The sequence below is a fragment of the Phyllostomus discolor genome, chromosome 2, assembly GCF_004126475.2.
Source record: "Phyllostomus discolor isolate MPI-MPIP mPhyDis1 chromosome 2, mPhyDis1.pri.v3, whole genome shotgun sequence".
NCBI classification, from domain to species: Eukaryota; Metazoa; Chordata; class Mammalia; order Chiroptera; family Phyllostomidae; genus Phyllostomus; species Phyllostomus discolor.
The window spans coordinates 195658707-195679332 of record NC_040904.2 but is presented as its reverse complement, the minus strand read 5'-3'; the positions used below and the strand labels follow the sequence as shown (position 1 = coordinate 195679332).

Sequence of the window (20626 nt, the reverse complement as noted above, 5' to 3'; positions counted from 1 at the left end):
AGGGTGAAGTTTTTACCAAGGGTGTCCCACTTCAGACGCAGCAGGAAGCATTTTGGCTTCTTGGGGAGGAGCACTCGCAGGGCTGAACTTGTGCAGGGAATGCGCTTTTGAAAGCCAGATGCAGGTTCTAACTTGAACCATTTACTATGACTTCCCAGGCTCAGTGGGTTCAAGGTGGCGTGGTCCCGCCAGTGTCTGTCTTGTTTCCTCCCTGCTTAGCTGTCCTGTGTCCTCCCCTCAACGGTCTCTGTGCAGCAGGTCAAGACGGTCCTCAGGCTGAGTCCCCGTGTGCTGGGGAGGCAGGGGCGGAAGGGGCATTTGAGCCACACTGTCCAGATTCCACGGTGTGAAGTGAAATGGTGAGGTTCTGCTCCCTGCTGGGCAGAGCCTGGGGTCTCTCTCTGGCACACACAGAGGATGCTTGAGCCCAGAGAAAGCTCACACGCACACTCGCCCCATGGCTGTATGCCCCTCCCCACTGGCGTTTAGGAAGCTGGCCTCTGGGTTCAGAACCCCCAGCGAGAGATTTTCCACGTCTACCCGATTGGTTCTATCGGTTCAACATTTATATGAAGCCCTGGGGCAGTGGTTGTCAAACTTGACCAAGCATCAGAATCATCCGGGGCACCTGTTAAAACACAGATGGCTGGGCCCCACCCCACTCACCTTTCTCATTGACCGAGTTCCCAGGTGCTGCTGCTGCTGCTGCTGCAGCTGGTCTGGAGACCACATGAGAGAGCCACTGGCCTAGAGAAAAGTTTCCCAGTGGCCTTTGAGGATACCGGCTTCTGCAGATTTGGACACTGCCCCCAGATGGGGAGCTCAGTAGAAGCCCCGAGAGCAGAGGTTGCCTAGAGGAGCAGAGTGGCCCCCAGGATGCTCAGGCTTACTGGGGACCTTGTTCTCCAGGAATGTGATCTCTGGGCTTTCCAGCTCATCTCTGATAGACAGCACTAAAGTCGGCGATATCCCTGATTGACTTCTTTACATTTTGCCGTGAACTAACAGCTTACTGTAACCTTTAATGAAAGCAAACCATGGTGGTTTTTGCTGCTGAACAGAGTGACATTTGGTTTTGGTGGTGGTTTCACTGTGGGTGGAAATGGATAAGGGGGGCTCTGAGCCCCCTGTTCCTGCCCAAGCAGCTTTGCCCTTCCGAAGACAACAGCTCCAGCCTTCACTGAGAGCTGGGGGAGGAAGCTACTACAGGCCTGGATTAGGGGAGGCAGTGGGGCTCGGGCGCCTGTTTGTTCTTGCTGGCAGTGCCAGGACCAGCCTCCTGACGGTGAATCAGCCCATCCGAGTTGGCATTCAGTGGTGAGCCAGGGTTGCCATGGGGACGGGTGAGGCCCGGAGCCCACAGGTCTGGGTGGCCTGACTTGTTTTTAACTGTTGGAGCCTGTGTGAACATAGAGGCCCTTATCTCCGCTTCTGAGGCTTTCTTAAAGCATGACTGGTGTTTCGGGCCCCCGAAAAGGCTGGTAGGGGAAATTGCATCCTTGGTATTCAGTCTCTTGCTGATTTCCTGGGCACCGTGGGCAAGCATGTCAAGAGGTCCGTAAAGTCCAGTACATTAAAAAACAAAACAAAACAAAACCCAGGCGGATGCTATCTTACCAAAGGGAGGAAGTAGAGAGGTAAAATGCCCTGCCTCTCTGTGATCGGCTCCTTTAATAACTCCTCTCTGCAGAGTTAATGCGCCCACAGAAGGCAGTCTGTGATCCAAGCAAGGACAGAGGCCTCCAGTCTCAGTCAACAATCTCCCTTTAACCTTCCTTCCCCACTTTTCTTTGGCCGCTCCCATCTGATCCTAGCGGAGCTCCAGAGGCAGTGCATGGGTGTGAAGGAGGTAAATTTATCCACCTCCCCCACCACACAGCACTCACTGACTCTCACAGAGACCAGAAAATAGAACCCCAGTGTCCTAAATCGCCTTGCTCCTGCCCAGCCACCTCCTCAGATCATAGGAGGACACGCAGCCGGCGTCCGCCAAGCGCCATGAATCGCCCCACTGTCGTCTCCTGTCTTTCTCAAGGGTCATTGTCATCGCTGTTACCACATCTTGCCCTACAGAATCTGTCTGGCTGTAGCACTTCACCATTTTTGGAGTGATTTACATGCATCTCCTCATTTAACATTCACCTTCTGCCTGGGTCAAAGGCAGGACAGGTATCAGACAATTTTTTTTTAACAAATGAGAACACTAAGGCTCAAAGAAGCCAAGGAAAGTGTGGAGTGCCATACAGCTCCCAGGTGGTAGGGCCAGAATTAGACTTGAATCCATGCCCTGCAACTGGCCCGGCCCTCCTTGACAGGGTTGCGCAAGGAATCGCCTGGGAGTGCAGACTCCCCTGGGATGGGCTGAGGCGGGTGCATGTTTTGAATTCCCCCGGGTGATTCCCACATTCGCCCTGTGTAAACCAGGGCCTGGGTGACACAGGCGTGCAAGTGACAGGTAACAGAGTCAAGGTCTCCTACTTCCTGCTCACCATTTTTTCTGTTATGCCACCTGCCCCTTACTGAAAAATTTTGTGCCGTCTCTTTGACCCCAGTCTCACCAAAGTAACCAGAGAGCCATTGCTTTCCAGGGGAACAATGGGACATTAAAAAAGAAACTGCTCCCACCTTCCCTAACCCTATCCTGTCACCACTGCCTACCTCCAGGGACAGATGTGACCACAAGGCTGAGGCCAGCCTCAGAGGGAAACCACTGTGGACAAAGATCTGCTCTCCACTTTCTGGGACAGCTGGAAGAGAAGGCAGAATGAGTATTTTGTCCTTTAAAAAAGATGTGACCAGTCAGGTTACATTACAGAAGAAAGAAGGGACCTAGGGGAAGGGGTGGGGCGTGGGGGTGTCTCAGCAAGACTGCCCAGTCCATTTGCTATGAAAGGAATTTTCAGTGGAGTGGGATTTGTCCCACGGGTAGACAGGGTGCTTTCCACCTGAGGGACGGGCTACAGTACCCTCCCCCACACACAAAGAAACGAACTCCTCACCAGCCAATTGCTTCTCCCTCCTGTCACGCCTCCTCATCTTTCCCTCAATAGGGCCACCTCTAACTAAACAGCTCCTCAGGTTCTAACTGGAACCAGTTGTGCAAACTTGGCCCGTGGTCTGGAGCCGCCAGGTGCCCCTACGCGGCATCAGTCTTTGATTTGTTTTCAATCCTCCTTTGGAACTGGGGCCGTTTCCTTTAACTCCAGGTGTGTGTTTAAGTGTAAGGTTTCTGGGCCCGTCACTGTAGCGAGACCGTGATGTGACTCACCGAAATCCTGAGTTATGTATGCGTGGGTGTTTTTAGCGCCTTGTGTTGATGGTGGTAAGAGAGGAGACCAGGAAACTGTTTGCTGTGGGCCTAAGCTTAAGGAGGTAGTACCACGTTTCTTGTCTCCTGAAGTGGACATAAGCCCCAGGTGACAGGGTTACCTGTGTTGTGTGCTCATCAGAAATCTGAGTGTGCCCCTGAACTCCTATGGGGGGCTGAGGATAACAGTGCATGGACTCTTGAACTCTCATTTTCAAAAGACTGGCCTGGACTTGCCCCTCTGTGTCCCTGGGATGTTCACCACATAACCCCGTGGGTTTCTCTCAGTATTTTCCGCGGGCCGGCTTGTCTTGTGAGATGTCAGAAGGTGGGTCTGGATGAAAAGCCAGGGAGGGAAAGAGGCTTGTCCAAGGCGGGAGGACCAGGAGAGGAAATTCTGCTGGATTTCAGAGATTCTCTTTTATTGAAGCAATCGTTTACTTGCGGAATAATTATTTACAGATGACTGTTTTATCCAAAGGATGGATGGAGCAGGAGAGTGGCTGACATGAGTAAAAAGTGGCCCTGCCCTCAAGGAGCATGAGCTCTAGTTGGAGATGCGAGAGGAGCACAAACATGGGGGGACGGGAGGGCATGAGGGTACTGCAGAGGACAGACGTGGAGCCCACAGGACCGCACTTCCTCGGGAGGAGACTGAGGAAATCTTGGTGGGGAAGCAACAGGCGGCCGTGGCCGGGGCTGCATTCCAAGAGGAGGAAACTCTGAGCGGTCCCATCCCCGGGGCAGGTGAGGAGGAGGAGGAGGGCTGATGCTGCCGTGCTGCTGAGAGACCGGAAGATGTGAAGACGGCGTTGCCTGTAGCCTTTCAGAGTGAGGTCGAAGGAAGAGAGGTTCTGTTTTCTCTCTGGTGTTTTAGGATAGACAGACCTGCCCATGTGTGTTGGCAAAGGATGAAACAGTGGCAGAGCGCAGAGGCAGGAAAGAGGTGGATTGATGGAGCAGGTTCTTGAAGGAGACAGGAAGCCTTGAAAGAGAGGCCCCATCTTTGGTTGGCACTCGATCCACTGAGCCACACCAGCAGGGCTTTCTTCCTGTTAGATATACTTTTAGCCCTGGCTGGCATAGCTCAGTGGATTGAGCGCTGGCTGTGAACCAGCCATCGGAGGTTCGATTCCTAGTCAGGGCACATGCCTGGGTTGTAGGCCACGGCCCCCAGCAACCGCACATTGATTTAAAAAAAAAAAAAAGGTATACTTTCAGTTTTAGAAAAGTTTTAGGTGTACAGAAAAGTTGCAGAGAGCCCTGGCTGGTGTGGCTCAGTTGGTGAGACTTCGTCCCACAAACCAAAAGGTCACTGGTTCAATTCCAGGACAGGGCACATGCCTGGGTGGCAGGTTTGGTCCCCATTTGGGGTGCCTGTGGAAGGGAACTGATGAGTGTTTCTCACATCAATGTTTCTGGATAGTATAGGGTCCCTTATATCCCTCCCAGTGCCCCCTGTCGTTACCGTCCTCCATGGCCACGTCACGGTTGTCACAGCGAAGAAGCCGGCAGGGGTCCATCACTGGTAACTGAACTAGGCTTCCTCGGCTTCACCGGTTTTTCCGGTTGTCCCACCTCCACAATACTGTGACAGTTGGCATGCCTCCCTCGTCTCCTCCGGTCTGTGCCAGTTTCTGTCTTCCCTTGTTTTCCGTGACCTCGACCGTGTTGAGAAGTTCCGGTCAAGTATTTTGTAGGACATCCTCAGTTTGGTTTGCGTTGTGGCGTTCTCGTGGCCCGTCTTCTGAGAAGTAAATGAATTCTTTGAAGAAATGAAGACATTGCCAATAAAACAGTGGGGGAGACAATGACCCTTTTTCTCCCTGCACTACAGAGGAGACTGTTTCTGGCCCAAAGGCAAAGAAGCTTCTCGCAACAAAACCAGCAGGTTCCCCTTTGGCTGCAACTGGAAATGACAGGTAGCCAGGCAGGGCAGGGCCTGGCTCTGGGTAGAGAGACCGGACTTTTGACTTCCATCCCCTCCAGAGCAGTCGGTGACCTCGGGCAGGTCTCCGTCCCCTTTCCAGGGCTCTGTGAGCAGGGAATTGTCTCACTGAGCATCCGCCTCAGACCTGCTCGGCTCCGGCGATAGTGGGCGACAGTGAGGCAGCGGCCATGGCAACTGTATGGCCGACTTTCCTGCCACATGTCAGTTATTAACCCGGGAGGAAACCGTCCACTTCTGGGCTCCCCAGACCCAGTTTTCTTGTTTTATGGAGTCCCCTAATCATTGACCGGATGCCCTTTTTTAAAGGTCAAAGTTCTCTTTGGTTCTTGCTGGTCCCTTCCCATTTGGTTTCTTCTACTATTCAAGTACCGGTAGCAGGGGGCAAGAGCAGGTGGGGGGCTGGGGAGCCTCTGTGTGCCACACCAAAGAGTAATTCTCCGTGGAAGTTCTCTGAACTCCTTAGATAGTGCTGCCCGCACAGCCGGGGAAGCCAGTACTCGGTGGCGCCAGTGATACCCGTTTCATGGCCCCGTGGCGCCCCCAGCCGTGGTGACCCAACCAGCTGAAGCAATTTCTCCAATAGCATTACAGAAATGGGGCGGTTAATGGCTCACACAGTGTCTCCTCAGGCCAATCAACTCAGTAATCCAGTCAGAAAGATCCACAGGGCTCATTCCTCCGTGATTTCGGTGAACCAACCGCTCCCAGTCCTGCCTCTGACCTCCCTTTCCCTACTCTTACAGTGAAGTTTTACATGTGACACTGAGATCTATTACCGCTTTTTTCCATTTGTCCAGAGCCAGCTGCTTTTCCTTCCCCAGTTCTGCAAAGTGCTCTGGCTTTGATAGCCAAGCAGCGTAACGGGAGGTTCAGGACAGGGTGCAGACGTGCAGGACTCCGATTCCAGTGTCTGGCCTGGGCCTTGTCCGGGGTGAGAGCTGAAGTCTTTCCCTTTCTGGGCCCAGGTCTCCAGCAAATGTCCTTCTTGCCACCTTTGCACGTAGACCAGATGTATGACTAGACTTCTACAGATTGGCTCAGCGTCCTGAACAGGATGAAAGTGGGAGAGGCCTTCTCGCTGGAGGTTTACTAGTTGGGAGCCCTGTCATCGTCCAAGCAGGGCCTCACTCCCAAGGACTCCCAGCTCCTGCCCGAGAGAAGCTTCTGTGCCCGCTGTAGCCTTCCGCCATCTTTTGTAGTTTAGTCCTTTTGGATGGGGTTGTCTTTATTCTTTTCATGATGACTGGTTTAAGGACTTTCCCCGGCAGAGGAGGGGGTGGCGTGGGTGAGTAACTTTATCAACCGAGAGAATCAAGTGACGTGAAGATAATTCTCTGATAAGCACAAGCCTAGAGCAGAAAGGACACTGCCTCTCTTAGGTCCCAGGTGCCCTCAGCAACTGTGACGAGAAGATGAGGGCAGCAGGGAGGACTGAGGAAAAGGCCTGTGGCTAAGTGCTTGCCAAAAGTTAGGACAACCTCCGAGTGTATGTGAAGCACCAGCCTGCAGGGTTCTCAGGTTGATGCTTTTGAGTCCACAAGGAGGCCAGCAGCCTGTCTTCCATTTTCCAGGGGTCTGATTGGGCCTCCATGGGTTGGGGCGGGGGGAGGGGGGGAAGCATCGCCTTCTTTTAACTCTTCAGGACCCCAGGGGAGCTAGGCCAGGGTCTGTCCACCATGGAGTCAATACCCATTTAGGCCCTAGCTGGTGTGGCTCGGTTGGTTGGAGCATCGTCCTGTAGACCAAAAGTCACAGGTTCGATTCCCAGTCAGGGCACATGCCCAGGTTGTGGGTTGGATCCCCAGTCAGGGCAAGCACAAGAAGGCAACAACTGGTGTTTGTTTCACATCAATATGTGTGTGTATGTGTGTCTCTCTCAATCTCTCTCCCTTCCCCTGTCCCTAAAAGCAATGAAAAGATGTCCTCGGGTAAGGATTTAAAAAAGAAAAAAAAAAAAAGGACCCACTCAGTATTTAGTGTTTGCTAACCTAGTACCCAGCATACGGGGATGTCCCAGGTGGGCCCCACCGTGTCCCTGCTCTAATGGCGGTGCTCCTGAGTCAGGAGAGCCCAGTCTAAACCAGAGTGTCCAGTTGGGAATGGGAGACTTGTAATCCCCACGGAGCCATGTCTGCTGTCATTGCCTCAGGCCCGGAGACCCTCGCTCACCTGCGTGTCTTTTCTTAATAAGAGGGAAGACTCACCACATTTGCTTGAACCCAGAGCTCTCCGGTTTGTGGGAACTCTAAAATTCCTGCTCCTTCAAGGCCAGCATCCAAGAGTTTTTCTGTTCTGCACTGGCCAACCATGGGGCATGTTGTGTTGTGTCATTCTTACTGATGTGTGGTGACGCCGTCCCTAGGATGAGGACTGAGAAGTGTGGGAAGATGCTGAGTGACTCTCCAAGGGGGTAGGAGTGCAGTAATTCTCACCATCACTTCGAATACTTGCAATATACAATCTCCATTATTTTTAGCCGTACTGAATAAGCAAGGGTGAGCCACATCTCACCATTCCTGGTTTACAGATGGGAAGACTGAAGCAGGAGAACTCTGAGCCAGGAATCCCGGCCCCTCAGTGGGGAAACACACCAGGGCAGTGTTCACTTCTGCGGGTGCAGGCGAGGTTTGGACTACACAGGCCGAGGTCTCAGGTCGCCCTTCCCACTGTTGCCATCTTTCCTCTCTACCCAACACGTCCGTCCAAATCCACTGTGAAGTCATGGGGAAAAGGAGGAGAGCAAAGAAGGACAGGAAGAGAGGCCTGTCCACACCACTGGGCTATCCCAGCTCCTCCAGCAGAGAACCAAGCTTCCTGAAGAGCAGAGCGCTGACGTAGCACGTCTTTGTTGCAAAGAGTGGGCCAGCGAAACCTGGTGCCTGGGCGTTGGCCCAGAGCCCGCCCCCTCATGCGCCCAGCTGGCCACTGCACTGCAGCCTGACTCACTCCCCAGCAAGCCCTGGTACGAGAGTGAGAGACGGAGCTCAGCTGGCCCTGGGGGTGGTGGGAGGAGGGCTTGGCAGGAGGCCGCCTCCGCAGGCATCCAGTTCAACTGTGCCAGGCCAGGATTTGGCACCTCCTTTTGGCTCTTTTTTGGGAAAGTCTGCCTTTTACAGTCCAGTATCTCAACTTGCCCACCTATGAAATGGGATTTTCATAAGATTGGAAGATTACTTGGAGGTTTCTTGTCTGATGCTTATTAGGATCACTCATGAGGAAGCGGGCACCTAAAACCTGGAATGGGGCAGGTCGGCTTGTAAGGCCCCTGTGTGGAAAGGGAAAGGACCCAATGTGAACAGCCTAGGGGGACTCAGATCTGGCAAGGAATCATGGCTGCCCTCATTGGTACATGGACATGTCCTATGAGCAACTTTTTTTACTGTATGGTATATATACACACAGTACTGCGTGAAGCATGAGCAGATTAAAGAATAACTATGCAGTGAATATCTATGTCCCTGCCACACAAGTCAAAAGCTGGATGGAATATTGCCAGTGGCCCTCCCTCAGCAGGTCACCACCACTTGACTTTATAATAATCACTTTTCTTCCCTTTGTCATCTGTATACACCCCTAAATAGGACAGTGGTATTTAACTCTGTGGGATCATGTTGAATGTATCCTTGTGGTTCTTTCTAACATCTTTCAACTTGTTGAACATCTTGAGATGCACTCGTAGTATTGCACATGGCTACAATCCATTCATTTTCACTGCTGTATAGTATTCCGTTGTCCATCAAGTAACCCGTTCTGCTGCTGTACTGCTGGTACACAATTATTTATTCCCAGCTTACTGATAGTTTGAGTAAATGGGCTGATCCCCCACGCTGGCTGCTGCTACTGCAGACACGTGGGCGAGGGACAGAGACTAAGTGTAGACTCACCTTTGGCTCTCGGGGACTGCGCTCTCCCTGGCAGCGAGGATTAATGCCAACATCCTGTATTTCTTGCAGCTTACTGGGATTGCAGTCCTTGCCATTGGACTATGGCTCCGATTCGACTCTCAGACCAAGAGCATCTTCGAGCAAGAAAACTCTCATTCTAGCTTCTACACAGGTAAGCATGGGAGACTTGGTACTTCCTCCAACTGTGGAGACACCGTGTTGGCCCAGGGGTGTGGCCTTGGGAAAGGCATTTGCTCTGGCCCCATTGGCCAGTTATGTCCCTCCCAAGCTTTGCTTTTGGGTAGTTGTGCCCATGAATTTGCACTTGACTGATGTGGTTTCTTTTTTCATGCTGACTAAACCTGGCCTGTGGACTACTCTCTGATGTGAAGGTGGCCACCAAAGTCGCTGCCACTCTGGAGGGCTTCAGAGCCTCTGTTCTCATCGTCCCTGATCCTCTCTTCATTTCATGTCTTCTCAGGCTTACTCATCTCCTGAGCTCAAAAAACTTTGTCCTGGGGAATCCACCATGCCAGGGCAAGGAGAAGTGATTATTAGATAGGGGCTCTGAGACCCGAAAGACTTTTCCCCTGGAGAGTGACAGTAAAATTAGCAACAGAGACCAGCAGAGACGCCAGCCCTCCAGCCCCTGGGTGGTGGTGCTGGCGCAAAGGCCAAGTGCTTCTGCTCCAAGGAGGAGATTTCCAGTGTAAACAGGAACTGGCTTCTTCGCAGGTTTCTGTGCGCGCGCAGACTTCGCCGCTGCATTGTTTCCAGCGTCGGTCTGTCACTTCTCATAGCTGTATCGCCCCGTAAACACCTCCGTAGAATGAGTGGGAGCACCGAGGCCTGTTGAACGCAGCCTCCCAGTCAGTTTCTGGGACAGCGCGCGGAATCTGTGGCTCTCCTTTCTTCCCGGTGTGGGGATGGGAGACATTTCATTTGCGAGAAACAAGAGCAGCCCCCTATTTTTAGGATGGTGCTGTCATGTCATCAGGCTCAAAGTTTAAGTTTGGTCATTTCCTTCCCGCCCACCCAAAAAGTTATTTTTAAGAAAAGATGAAGACAACAGTCTGAAGAGACTTATCGCCCAGGCCTCTAGGAAGACCGCCGTGGCTGCCCGCGTGCAGCCCCCTTCCTGCCTCCAGACAGGCCCCGCCCACTTGATTACATGGCACCCGGACTTGCGGACCGCTGCCCTGCTTTTATTATTTTTGTTGTCGTCAGTTGGGGTTTTTTTAGGGTGTGCCTCCCTATTGTGAGAAAGAAAAAAAAAGTGAGGGGAAGGAAAACACAATGCATTTTTGTTTTAAACTACGCACAGGGTTTTTAGGGAGCGGGTCGCCATAGTGCCCTGACTTGTGTGTCAGCAACAGCTCGCTTTTTGTGAGTCTGTGGCAGCGCTGGAATGCCACCCTGGGGAGCTGCAGGAACTGGAGCGGCGGGGGCAGGAGGGCGGGGCGGGTGCCGAGGCGAGAACGTGAGCGCTCTGCACCCGGTCCTCTCATGTCAGATCACAGCAGGGAGGGGGGAACCTTTGGGGAGAGCAGAGGGAGCGGATTTGCTGGAAGAATGTGGAAGCTGGGGTGCCCGTCTCGGGCAGGTCATCCTAAGGAGAGCCCCTGGGCACCTCCCATTGTTCTCTTCAGGGGGCCTGGCTCCCATACTCTCCCCAGAGCCTCTCTCTGGATGTCATTCACTGTCTCACACACTTTGTTATCTAGTGGAATCCTGGTAACTATCTAAGGTATGTGGAATGATGACCATCTCATTGACGACACGGAGGCCTAGAAAGTGAAATAACCTGTCTAAGCACATACCATCAAAAGGCAGCGCTGGGATTTGAACCCAGTCTGGTGGAAGTTGCCTCTTGCATGACCTGTGGTAGATTGTGGGTGGGTCTCCTCTATGCAAGAATAGAAAATAGCCACACTGACTGGATGTTCCCCAGGAGTGGGGGCAGGGCGGGGGCTCTTTTGGTCTTTGACTTCACCCAAATTGTAGTTGCGGGAGAGAAAGCCCAAGTATCGGTGTCCCGGGCCAGCAAGTGACAGGTGGGAAAGCCAGGTAGAATGGTAAGAGAGTGGTGAGCATGCTGTTTGGGGAGCCGGGACCTGCCTCTGGAAACCTCACAAGAGTCGGGTACCCTAGGTCACTGCAGGCTCTCCCGACCTCCCCCACACCCCACCCATGGCCAGTGGTCCTACTTGAAGCAACTAGGTTAGGGATTTGAAGATACAATCCCAAAGAGACACAGCAGTCCCTAGTCAGGGGCCAGTGGCAGCTGCCTCCTTAAGCTCTAACAGAAGAAATGGACCCTTTACAGCCGGACCCCCTGGGAAAGGGCTCAGCTTGCAGAAGCCCAGGGAACAGAGGGTGATACAAGTGACAGTCGACCATCAGTCCGCTGGGTGGCCACTTGGGTATGGCTGGGGCCCCTGCCCTTCACTGAGTGCTTTGGGAAGCTGAGTGATTATCTTCTGTGGGCAAAGGGCAGAGGAGTCTTCGTACACTCTGTCCCCTTCCCACTCGGATTCTGATACCAGCCTTGCCCCTCTTCCAGTAGAGTGCCAGCTCCACCCCAGCTGCTGTTCCCAACATCAGGCAGTGACCACCCCTTGCACAGGGCCCCTAACCATCTGTAGGGCAACCCACAAGCCAGCCTCACCATGTAGCTGGCCCATTGGGAAACCTGAAGGACCCCAGCAGGACCACAGCTTCCAAAGTAGAGAAAGAATGCATAACCAGACAGAGAAGCAAACGGAAAAGAAACTTTCCAACATTCAAAACAGTCCACAGAGAATCCAGAAGAGCCGACAGCCAGCCTTATATAGGCCTTCTCGGCAGTCGGGCCCTGGGCGAGTCAGCCTGTCAGCAGTATTTGTAATCCCGGGCTGCAACATGTTGGGGAACTTCATTTTCTTGGTCTCAGGCCAGCAGCCCTTCTTAACTCCTTGGTGTCCTCCCAGAATCCCAGAACATAGCCACCGAGAGAGGGCACCCAGAGGCTTCCACACTCCCAAGGACCATTCCCCTTTTATGACACAGTGCCTGGTGATTTCCAGGACACACAGCCTTGCCCACAGTCAGCTGACTTCCCCACTTCCAGCCTGGGGCCTGGGGCAGTTTGTTCTGCTGTTCTGTGCTTCGTCTTCCCTGTCCTGAAACTGGCAGAGTGCACACACGCACACCCCTCTGAGGTGGAGAACCCCGTGCCTGGCAGGCAGGGTTCGGGGGGGTGCTCGCTAATAAGAGCAGCCATCAGTGGGATGGTGAAGGACCAGGGGGTCCATTGGGAGCAGAGTCAGGGTTCCTGGGAGCCCTGATGGTGTTAACTGGAGATGATAAACTGTTCTAAGCAAGTGGAGGCCAGAAGCTCTGCTGGGTTTTGTTCTCCACACAAATAGGTGTGGTGAGTGCTTTTCGCAAGACAGGGTTGAGGTGGTAACAGGAGGCTGATGTGTTCTCCGACCAGCCAAAGCCGAGAGCCCCGATAAACAGGTAAAAAAACATACCCCATTTCTGTTGTAAAGGACACCCTGGCATCTGCCACTGCTACACCAAGGGCTTTTTAAAAAACTAGCTATAATGTCAGCCTGAAGACAAGCAGAATAAACAGCAAATTAACACAGTAATCCTAGAGAAGGCTCCGTGACAAATAACTTTTTCCATGAGTCAGACAGAAAGCCTGCATTCACTTGTTTTATAAAGGGGACGCTTTGTCATCTGCCATGGCCGGCCTTTGCTGGTGAGCCTAGGGCGGGAGCGAGGAGGAGCCGTGCAGGGGGAATTCCTGGGTGGCCCTTTTAAGAAGCAGCCCGCACCCTGCAGTGGTCCCACGGTTTCCAGGGAGCTGTTTGCAGGGGAGCCACCCTATAGCTGCTGCTAAAATCCCCACAAACAGCTGCCAGGGGACTGGAGGGGGGACACCGAGAGACCCCAGATCTGCAGCTGCTTAAGCAAGATCTAAAACCAGCAAGACCCTTTGTCCTCAAGTCTTCGTCCGCCCAGCCCGAGAATGAATATTTCATATTAGCCGAGGCCCATTAGGAGGACTTTCTCCTCTCTCTCTCTCTTTTGATCTGGCTCGGCACGGGAAATGCCTTTTCCTGTCACTGCTCCCAAATGCTGCTCACCCAGCACCCCTGCTTCTGCCAGCGTCTCTGGGCTTACCACCTGGGATCTGGACTTAGAGAAAGAAAACATGTCTCTGTTCATTCCCACTCGATGGATTTCACATGCTTGGAAATCCTTTTGATCTCTTAATACCTCCTATTCATTCAGCCCCTGCTCTGGAGCTTGAAGAGTGACTCATCTTTCGCTGTCTTGCTCCTGCTCCGATGAGGTGGGGAGAAGCTGGGGCCACGTCCCGGCCTCGGCACACTGGCATCCCCGTGTCAGAGCCCTCCTCCCGCAGGGCTCCGGCGTAAAGCTGCCCTGCCTCTCGAGTCCGGCCTGCGGCCCCACGGCACTGGACGGCCTGGGAGGATGGGACTTGACTTGAGGACAAGCTGCATTTGTCCCCTTGCCCAGTCTGGGCCAGGCATGCATGGGAACAATACCCATATTCATACAGCATAGGGGTTTGCCAGTAAACCCACGTGACTTGACATCACGACAGATGTGGGGGGGAAAGGGAAGAGACACAAATGCTCCCTTGTGTGCCTTCTGCTCGATGCTGCCCGTGAGCTTCAGCTGCAGGCAGACTGCAGGGCTTGTCGCCTGCGAAGCCTCAGCCCCGTACTAGGGGGACAGATGTGGGACGGTGAAGTCACTGACACCTACCGAGGGTTCTCACTGCTGCATCCTGTTGTGCATTGTGTTGGAAACATCATAGAACCTCCCGCTTTCGGCCCCTACTTCAAGAAAGTTGCCCTGGTACCAGCTAGCAGGGAGGGGTCAACAAGTGTATAAAAATTCATCACAGCGATTAGTAAAATTGTCCTCCACCCTTTGTATTAACATTAACAGCAGTGCACATTGGTCTTGTGCGTATTTTGATCGAGCATCGCTTAATCCTCACAACAACCCCGTGGTGGGCGTCACAGCCATCCCCGTTCTGCAGACAGAGAAGTGTTGCACACACAGATTAAGCGGCCGTCCCAGGGTCACGGTGCTGGCTTTCAGAGCCAGTGCTCTCAGCAGCCTCTCCGGAGGGCAGGTAGCACAAGCCTGACAGACAGGGAGGTCGGGGCTTCTCCGCCAGTTTTTCCATACTGCCTGCGTGTTGGGGGAGCCAGGTGAGGGGGTGGTCCCTGCAGAACAACTGTGGTTTCTCCAGAATGTAACTGCCAAAGAGGCCCCTCTGGGTACTCCCTAAGGGTACCAAGGGCTAATATGCTCCACTTTGTCCCCTGTCCCAGGAATGCACGTTATGTGGGGCACAGTCAGAATCTGTAGAAGTCACTGCCCTTCCTACCGCACCCTTACCATCAGTCACTACAGTTGAGGGCTTAGAAACGGTGTCACTCGCTGCCCACCCCTGACCCTGCCCAACAAAAGGATCAATCCTTTTCACACCTACAGTAACCATATTGCAACCACAAGATCTCATTCATGTGCTATAAGTGGGGGGGGTGGGCCTTTTGAAATTTTCTAGCAACCAACCTCTCGTTTTACTGATAAAGAATGTGAGCCCAAGAGAGGGAAAGTGTCTGACCCCGAATCACACAGAAATGAGTAGCAGAGTTAGAACCACACCAAGGGCCCCCTGAGGCCAGGCCTGTCTTCTTTGCTCTAGACGAGCTACTCTCCCTTCGCCAGCGTGTGTCCTCCGTGTTACTAACTGCGCGTGCCTCGCTGCCCCCCACAGCAGGGCGGCAGGTACCCACCCCTTCTGGGAAGCAGGCAGAGCTGGCCGCCTGAGTGTGCACAGCCCCTTGCTGCTGCAGGCTTGTTCTGACAGCTGCTCCTGCCAGGTAGAGGCAGCAGGAGGGAGGCGAGACAGAGTCCTGGGAATTTACCCCAAGTTTGGAGGGTCTCTCTCAGTTAGTGGGAGTGGATTCTTCAAGCTGGAAATAGCTGGCAGGCTGGACCAGCATGTGTCCTGAGTAGGATCCGGTGGCTCTGAGGACATTCTTTGCCCCAGTCAAGGGGTACTAGGCACCTTCCAGGGAGGCTGGGGGTGAGGTAGGAGTGAGGACTTGATGGGGTGGGGTCCTAGAAGAGAGACTGGTGGGAAAGAGGAGACCTGAGAGCCGTGATGGGAGGGGCCGCGTTTCAAGGAGGAGGCACTTCTTCCCCAAGATTGGGACGATCGGGGTGGAGAGCGGCACAGTCACACAGAGGGACAAAGGAATCGCAGGAAACAGCTGGGCCACCACACTGATGTCTCCATGTCTCGTCCTCTGTCCTCCCCTCTCTCCCCTCAGGAGTTTATATTCTGATTGGAGCCGGCGCCCTCATGATGCTGGTGGGTTTCCTGGGCTGCTGTGGGGCTGTGCAAGAGTCCCAGTGCATGCTGGGACTGGTGAGTATCCTTTCTCTGTTCCCCTCACCCAGGCCAGGGCTCCTTGCCCCCAAAGTTCCACAGGACAGATGGTGGCGTGAACAGGGCACCCCCAGGGCATGAGCTGTCATCCTCGGCTACCCAGGGTGCCCCCATGCCCGGCCTACCCCAGCCTCCTAGCCGCACAGTGGGCTTGTCCTCTTCCTCTGCGGGGAAGCCTTCCTCCTCTTCCTCTCTGGATTCTGTATCTTCCCACCGCCCTAAGGCAACTACATGCCAGGACTTGGTTCATTTGCTTTTTCCCCCTAAATCCACAGGTACACTCACTTTCCCTGGTTTCAAAAATGTGTTGCAATTTTCCTCAGACTCCAGAGTGTATTCACTTTTTATTTCTTCAAATCTGTGGTTTTTGTGAGTGAGCAACAGCATTTTACCGCTGACTGACTCCTGATTAGTTCCTTAGAAATACCAGTTCTGGCTCGGCTGCGCCCAGTTCTCTCCCTGCTCCAGCTGCTGCTCCTCGCCGGGGCTTCACTCTGCAGCTCTCTGAGTGTCTTCATTGGTGTCCCCAGACACCCCGTCCTCAGAGGGTCGTCGTCATTCCTCCTTGTTCTCCAGAATACTCTTTGCTTTTTCTGGTTGGCGAGGGTTGTTCCTCACCCTGTCCTCTTTTTTGCCTTCTAGTTCTTTGGCTTCCTCTTGGTGATATTTGCCCTTGAAATAGCTGCGGCCATCTGGGGATATTCGCATAAAGATGAGGTAGGTTTTTCCCTGTCAGATCTCTTGGGACCTGCAGTGATACGGGTTTGGGAGTTTGCAGGTGTGGGGTGATAAGGGTAGAAGGGTGACCTGCTGGCCTCTCTGGTCAGCTTTCATCATGCCTCTTATTTCACCACATTCCCACTGGCCCCTCTGAACACGAGCTCCCGCAGGGCGGGGAATGTGAGCATTTAAGCATTTATACTATCCTGGGTGCACATTGTGCCAGCCACTGCTTTGACCCAGTGGGCCAACCACTGCCTCCAGTTCCCTGAACAGGGCTGGCACATGGTAGATGTTCAGGAAATAGCCACTGGGTCTCAGTGTCTGTGTGTGTCTCACACCTCAGCAGCTCTTCCCAACTCTTCTGGAAAGATGGCTTAGGAAAACGTGGCCTTCCGGGCTGGACACCCTTGCTCCTTCACCTAATCTATAAAAATGAGCCAAGTACTATGCAGGATCTGGAGATGAGTGAACTGTTGTCTTCACTGTGAGGACCTTTGCCACCTTGTGTGGCAGAAAGACAGCATTTGATAACGGTCACAGAAGTCACTTATATCCAAAAGTCTCATGGGACTGGAAGGGGTGGGGTGTGGAAGGGGGGACCTTTGGCTTCATGGAGAAGAGGACATTGGCCTAACCCTTGAATGAGAGAAAAGACCTCAGGAGGAAAGTTGGCGGCAGACGGGGTACATCCCGGCAGCAAAAGGGCCTGAGCACAGCTGAACTTAGGCCCCATGGGGAGGAGACCAGAGAGGGGCGGGCCAGGACGGGCCACATCGGAACAGAGTTTTAGGTGTTGTCACGGTTAGCGGACGGCAGGAAAGAAGAAAGATACTAGATGCAGGAAACCTGTTTAATTTATTTTGTTTAATGATTTCACTGTTCAGGTGATGGAGGCTGCAGCTGTAGAACTAGGAAGGGGTAACTAACTGAGAAAGATCCCGAAGGAGAAATGCTGGACGTTGGTCCGTTTATTGATGTTGTGGGGGCGGGAGGGCCAAGAAACAGGCATCCATTACATTGGGAGGTGCCCGGGTACAGGAGGATGATATTGCTTTTATTTTACCTTGTAATAGCTAATACTTAACTCCACATTTACTCTGTAGCAGACACTGTGTTAAGGACATGCAGTGTGCAATCGGATTTTTCACAATGATCTCTCGGGTAGAGATGAATACAATCTCCATCCTAAATATGCAGAAAGTGGCGTACAGAGGGGCTTGATTAGTTTGCCAAAAGTAACACAGTCTCTGAGTGCATACAGAAGAAGATGGAAGCCTGAGGAACTTGCAGATCAGAGAAGGATTTGTGTTATGATTATGCTGTAGACTGAGGATATTCCCGTTTGTTCTCAGAAAGGGAGGAAGACGCCGCGCTGGGCTGAAGGGACCAGCCGCAGGCGCAGGGGGAGGGAAGCGGCAGGAGCAGGTTGCTGGAGAATGCTGGGGGAGAGTGAGGGGCCGAGAGAGGGGCACCTCAGAAACGTTTTCCACGCACAAGAATTTGTTAGCTAAGTGTGAGGAAGACGGAACAGGTGACGTTTGTTCATTTGTCCTGTGCTACTCTCTCTCATTTATCTGTCCTTCACAGGTGATTAAGGAACTCCAGAAATTCTACGTGGACACCTACGAGAAGCTGAAGTCCAAGGACGAGCTCCAGCGGGAAACGCTGAAAGCCATCCACTACGCGGTAGGTCGTCTTTGCAGGGACTCCCCCAGCCGGTCTGCGGAGCACAGGCCCCCGGGGTATTCGCTGGACCAGACCAGTGCTCCTCTGTTTCAATCATTTCTTATGTGTTTCTCTTACCTGCATCCCTGCCCTTCTCTCTGCAGTTGAATTGCTGTGGTGTGGCTGGGGGCGTGGAACAATTCATCTCGGACATCTGCCCCCAAAAGGATGTACTCTCAACCTTCACAACGAAGGTAAACCTGAAGAGCAAGACTTGTACGCCCCTGCCCACGTGTTCTGGGCAAATCCCACAGGGTAGAAGTGAAATCTGCCCCCTCATTCTGGGAGGACAGGCGTTCAAGTGCTTCATAAATACCTCTTCCACCAGAAAGCTCCCAGGGCGACAGTCTCATTTCTCCCCTGCCCTGGTGCCTCTGTGTCCTCAGGAGCAGCCAAACCAAGGCCAGACCAGGGACACAGCAAAGTGTCCCAGCTGCCTGCAGTGATCTGGCAAGGGAACCACACATCGCTGCCCCTCGTGCCTCTTGCTTTTTAGACCCAGAAACGGCTCAGGATTGTAAGCTAGGGCTAATTCTAAATCTATTCTTAATTATAGGGGTAACCCCAGACAAGAAATAGACCCAAAGCAGGGACTTAGCCCTCTTCCATGATTTCTTACCCGAATATAAGGAACCCACCTTCTTGTGTCTCTCTGGGTTCTTCCTCCCATCCACCAACCAAGGCACCTGAACGCTCCTGCCCCCACCCTTTCTCCAGAACCACCAATGACCTGAGTGAAACGGGTGCCGTGGGGGGGAGGGGTGTGCCCAGAGCAGGGAGTGTGTGTAACCAGGGTCTCGGTTTGCCCCCCTAAGTCCTGCCCTGAAGCCATCAAAGAGGTCTTCCACAACAAGTTCCACATCATCGGCGCGGTGGGCATCGGGATCGCTGTGGTGATGGTGAGTGTCCCGGATGTCAGGGGCGGGGGTCCTCTTAGTAGCTAGCATTGATTAAGTGCATGCTCTGGCCAGGCTCTGGGCTAAGTGCTACACATTTATCAACTGATTGAATCCTCGCCATACCTATGAGGTGGGAACTGTTAGCATTCCCACTTTGGAGACTAGGGAATGGAGCGATAGAGAGGTTGAGTAAGTTGATCAAGTCTCTGAGCTCATAAGGGGGGAAACATTTGGGATTTGAACTCAGTGTGTCTCCAGAATCCATTCTCTCAGCCAGTGAGGTCAGGGGTAAGTGTAAGGTGACGCCAGTGCTGCCAGTGCACTGACCGTGCACGGATGTAGGCCCACGTGAGGGTCTCAGTCACCCCAGACCTACCAGCTATCCTGGGATAACCTCCAAACATGTTTCCATCACGCACCTGTTCTTTTTCCCAAGAAAGCAGTTCAATAAAAGCTACATGGATGTGAATTATTTCACCTAACAGGCACCTAGGGGTGGACAGCCAAAAGGAAGACTGAAAGCATCAGATAATCTGCTCTTGAGTAATCAGCTCCCAGAACCCATGAAGGGTCCACAGGGTTCCCGGGGTCCCTCCACGAGAGACCGATGAGAGCCCTGCAGGGGCCACGGCCCTCCTCCGCCCCTCCCAAGACTACCCCAAAAGAGAGAACCTCTTCCTTTCTTAGTGGTTATTTGTACCTCTCATCTGCATCTAAGAAAAGTTGGGGGTAGCTTTCAGTAAAAGCGATAACAATACCTTCTCAAATAGAATATAAAACACAAACACGCAAAGGTGGAAGCAAAGTTGGAATATTTGGAATTCAAGCGTTCAGTGTAGCTCTGAGTTTGCCTCACCCTGAAAGTTCTCCAGGGAAGTTGCTGAGCAGCGTGCATCAGCACGTGGCTGCAGACTCCCAGAGCCCCACCGGTCAGGGATCCTTCCCATTATCTAGCCTATGACTCTCTTGTTTTGACATTTAACTCATTTAGCCTCCTGGTCCTTTGTCTTGGCCTGAGTGACTCATGTCTTGCCTTCCGCAAAGCTGCCCTGTTCCTCCTGTTCCTTCCTGTCTTCCAGATATTTGGCATGATCTTCAGCATGATCCTGTGCTGTAACATCCGCAAGAACCGAGAGATGGTCTAGAGTCAGCTCGCACCCCTGAGCAGGAAGGTTGACCCCTGAAGATCGTTGGTGGTTTTCCTGGGGTTTTGTTATTGTTTTCGTTTTTGTTTTGTTGTTTTTTTTTTTCGCCACTAACTGTTAGTATTCATTCTGCATTTCTAAACAGCAAAAACAGTTATTCCATGTTTATCTTTTTAACGCTTTGTTCAGTATGGATAGTTGAGAGATTAAGGGATTTGGTTTGCTTTGGTTTATAATTTTTGGTTGTTTTTGCTTTTTATGTTAAGCAGAAATCCTGCAATGAAAGGTACTATATTTGCTAGACTCTAGACAAAAGTTATTGTACATAAAGAGAATTCTTTTTTTGTTTTTTGAATAGATTTAAAAAAATGTCTATCAAATTTAATCAGATTGTAACTTATGTTGAAGACAATTTGATACATAATAAAAGATTATGACAGTATTCTGGACTGGTTTGGGGGTGTGTTTTGCTTCCTTTATTTGTCTTTTAGAGCTCTGTGTT

At 52.5% G+C, this 20626-nt stretch overlaps 1 protein-coding gene across 1 annotated transcript in view; it reads left to right on the top strand.

Annotated features, from left to right (window-relative positions):
- Positions 1 to 20566, top strand: part of CD9 (CD9 molecule) — a 32360-nt gene extending 11794 nt beyond the window's left edge. Inside the window, exons 2-8 of the mRNA XM_028533146.1 lie at positions 9212 to 9314; positions 15514 to 15611; positions 16275 to 16349; positions 17943 to 18041; positions 18185 to 18274; positions 18896 to 18979; positions 20059 to 20566. Coding sequence (XP_028388947.1) covers positions 9212 to 9314; positions 15514 to 15611; positions 16275 to 16349; positions 17943 to 18041; positions 18185 to 18274; positions 18896 to 18979; positions 20059 to 20124 — 615 coding nt within the window. The 3' untranslated portion in view covers positions 20125 to 20566. The remainder of the gene's footprint in view (positions 1 to 9211; positions 9315 to 15513; positions 15612 to 16274; positions 16350 to 17942; positions 18042 to 18184; positions 18275 to 18895; positions 18980 to 20058) is intronic.
- Positions 20567 to 20626: the final 60 nt, after the last annotated feature.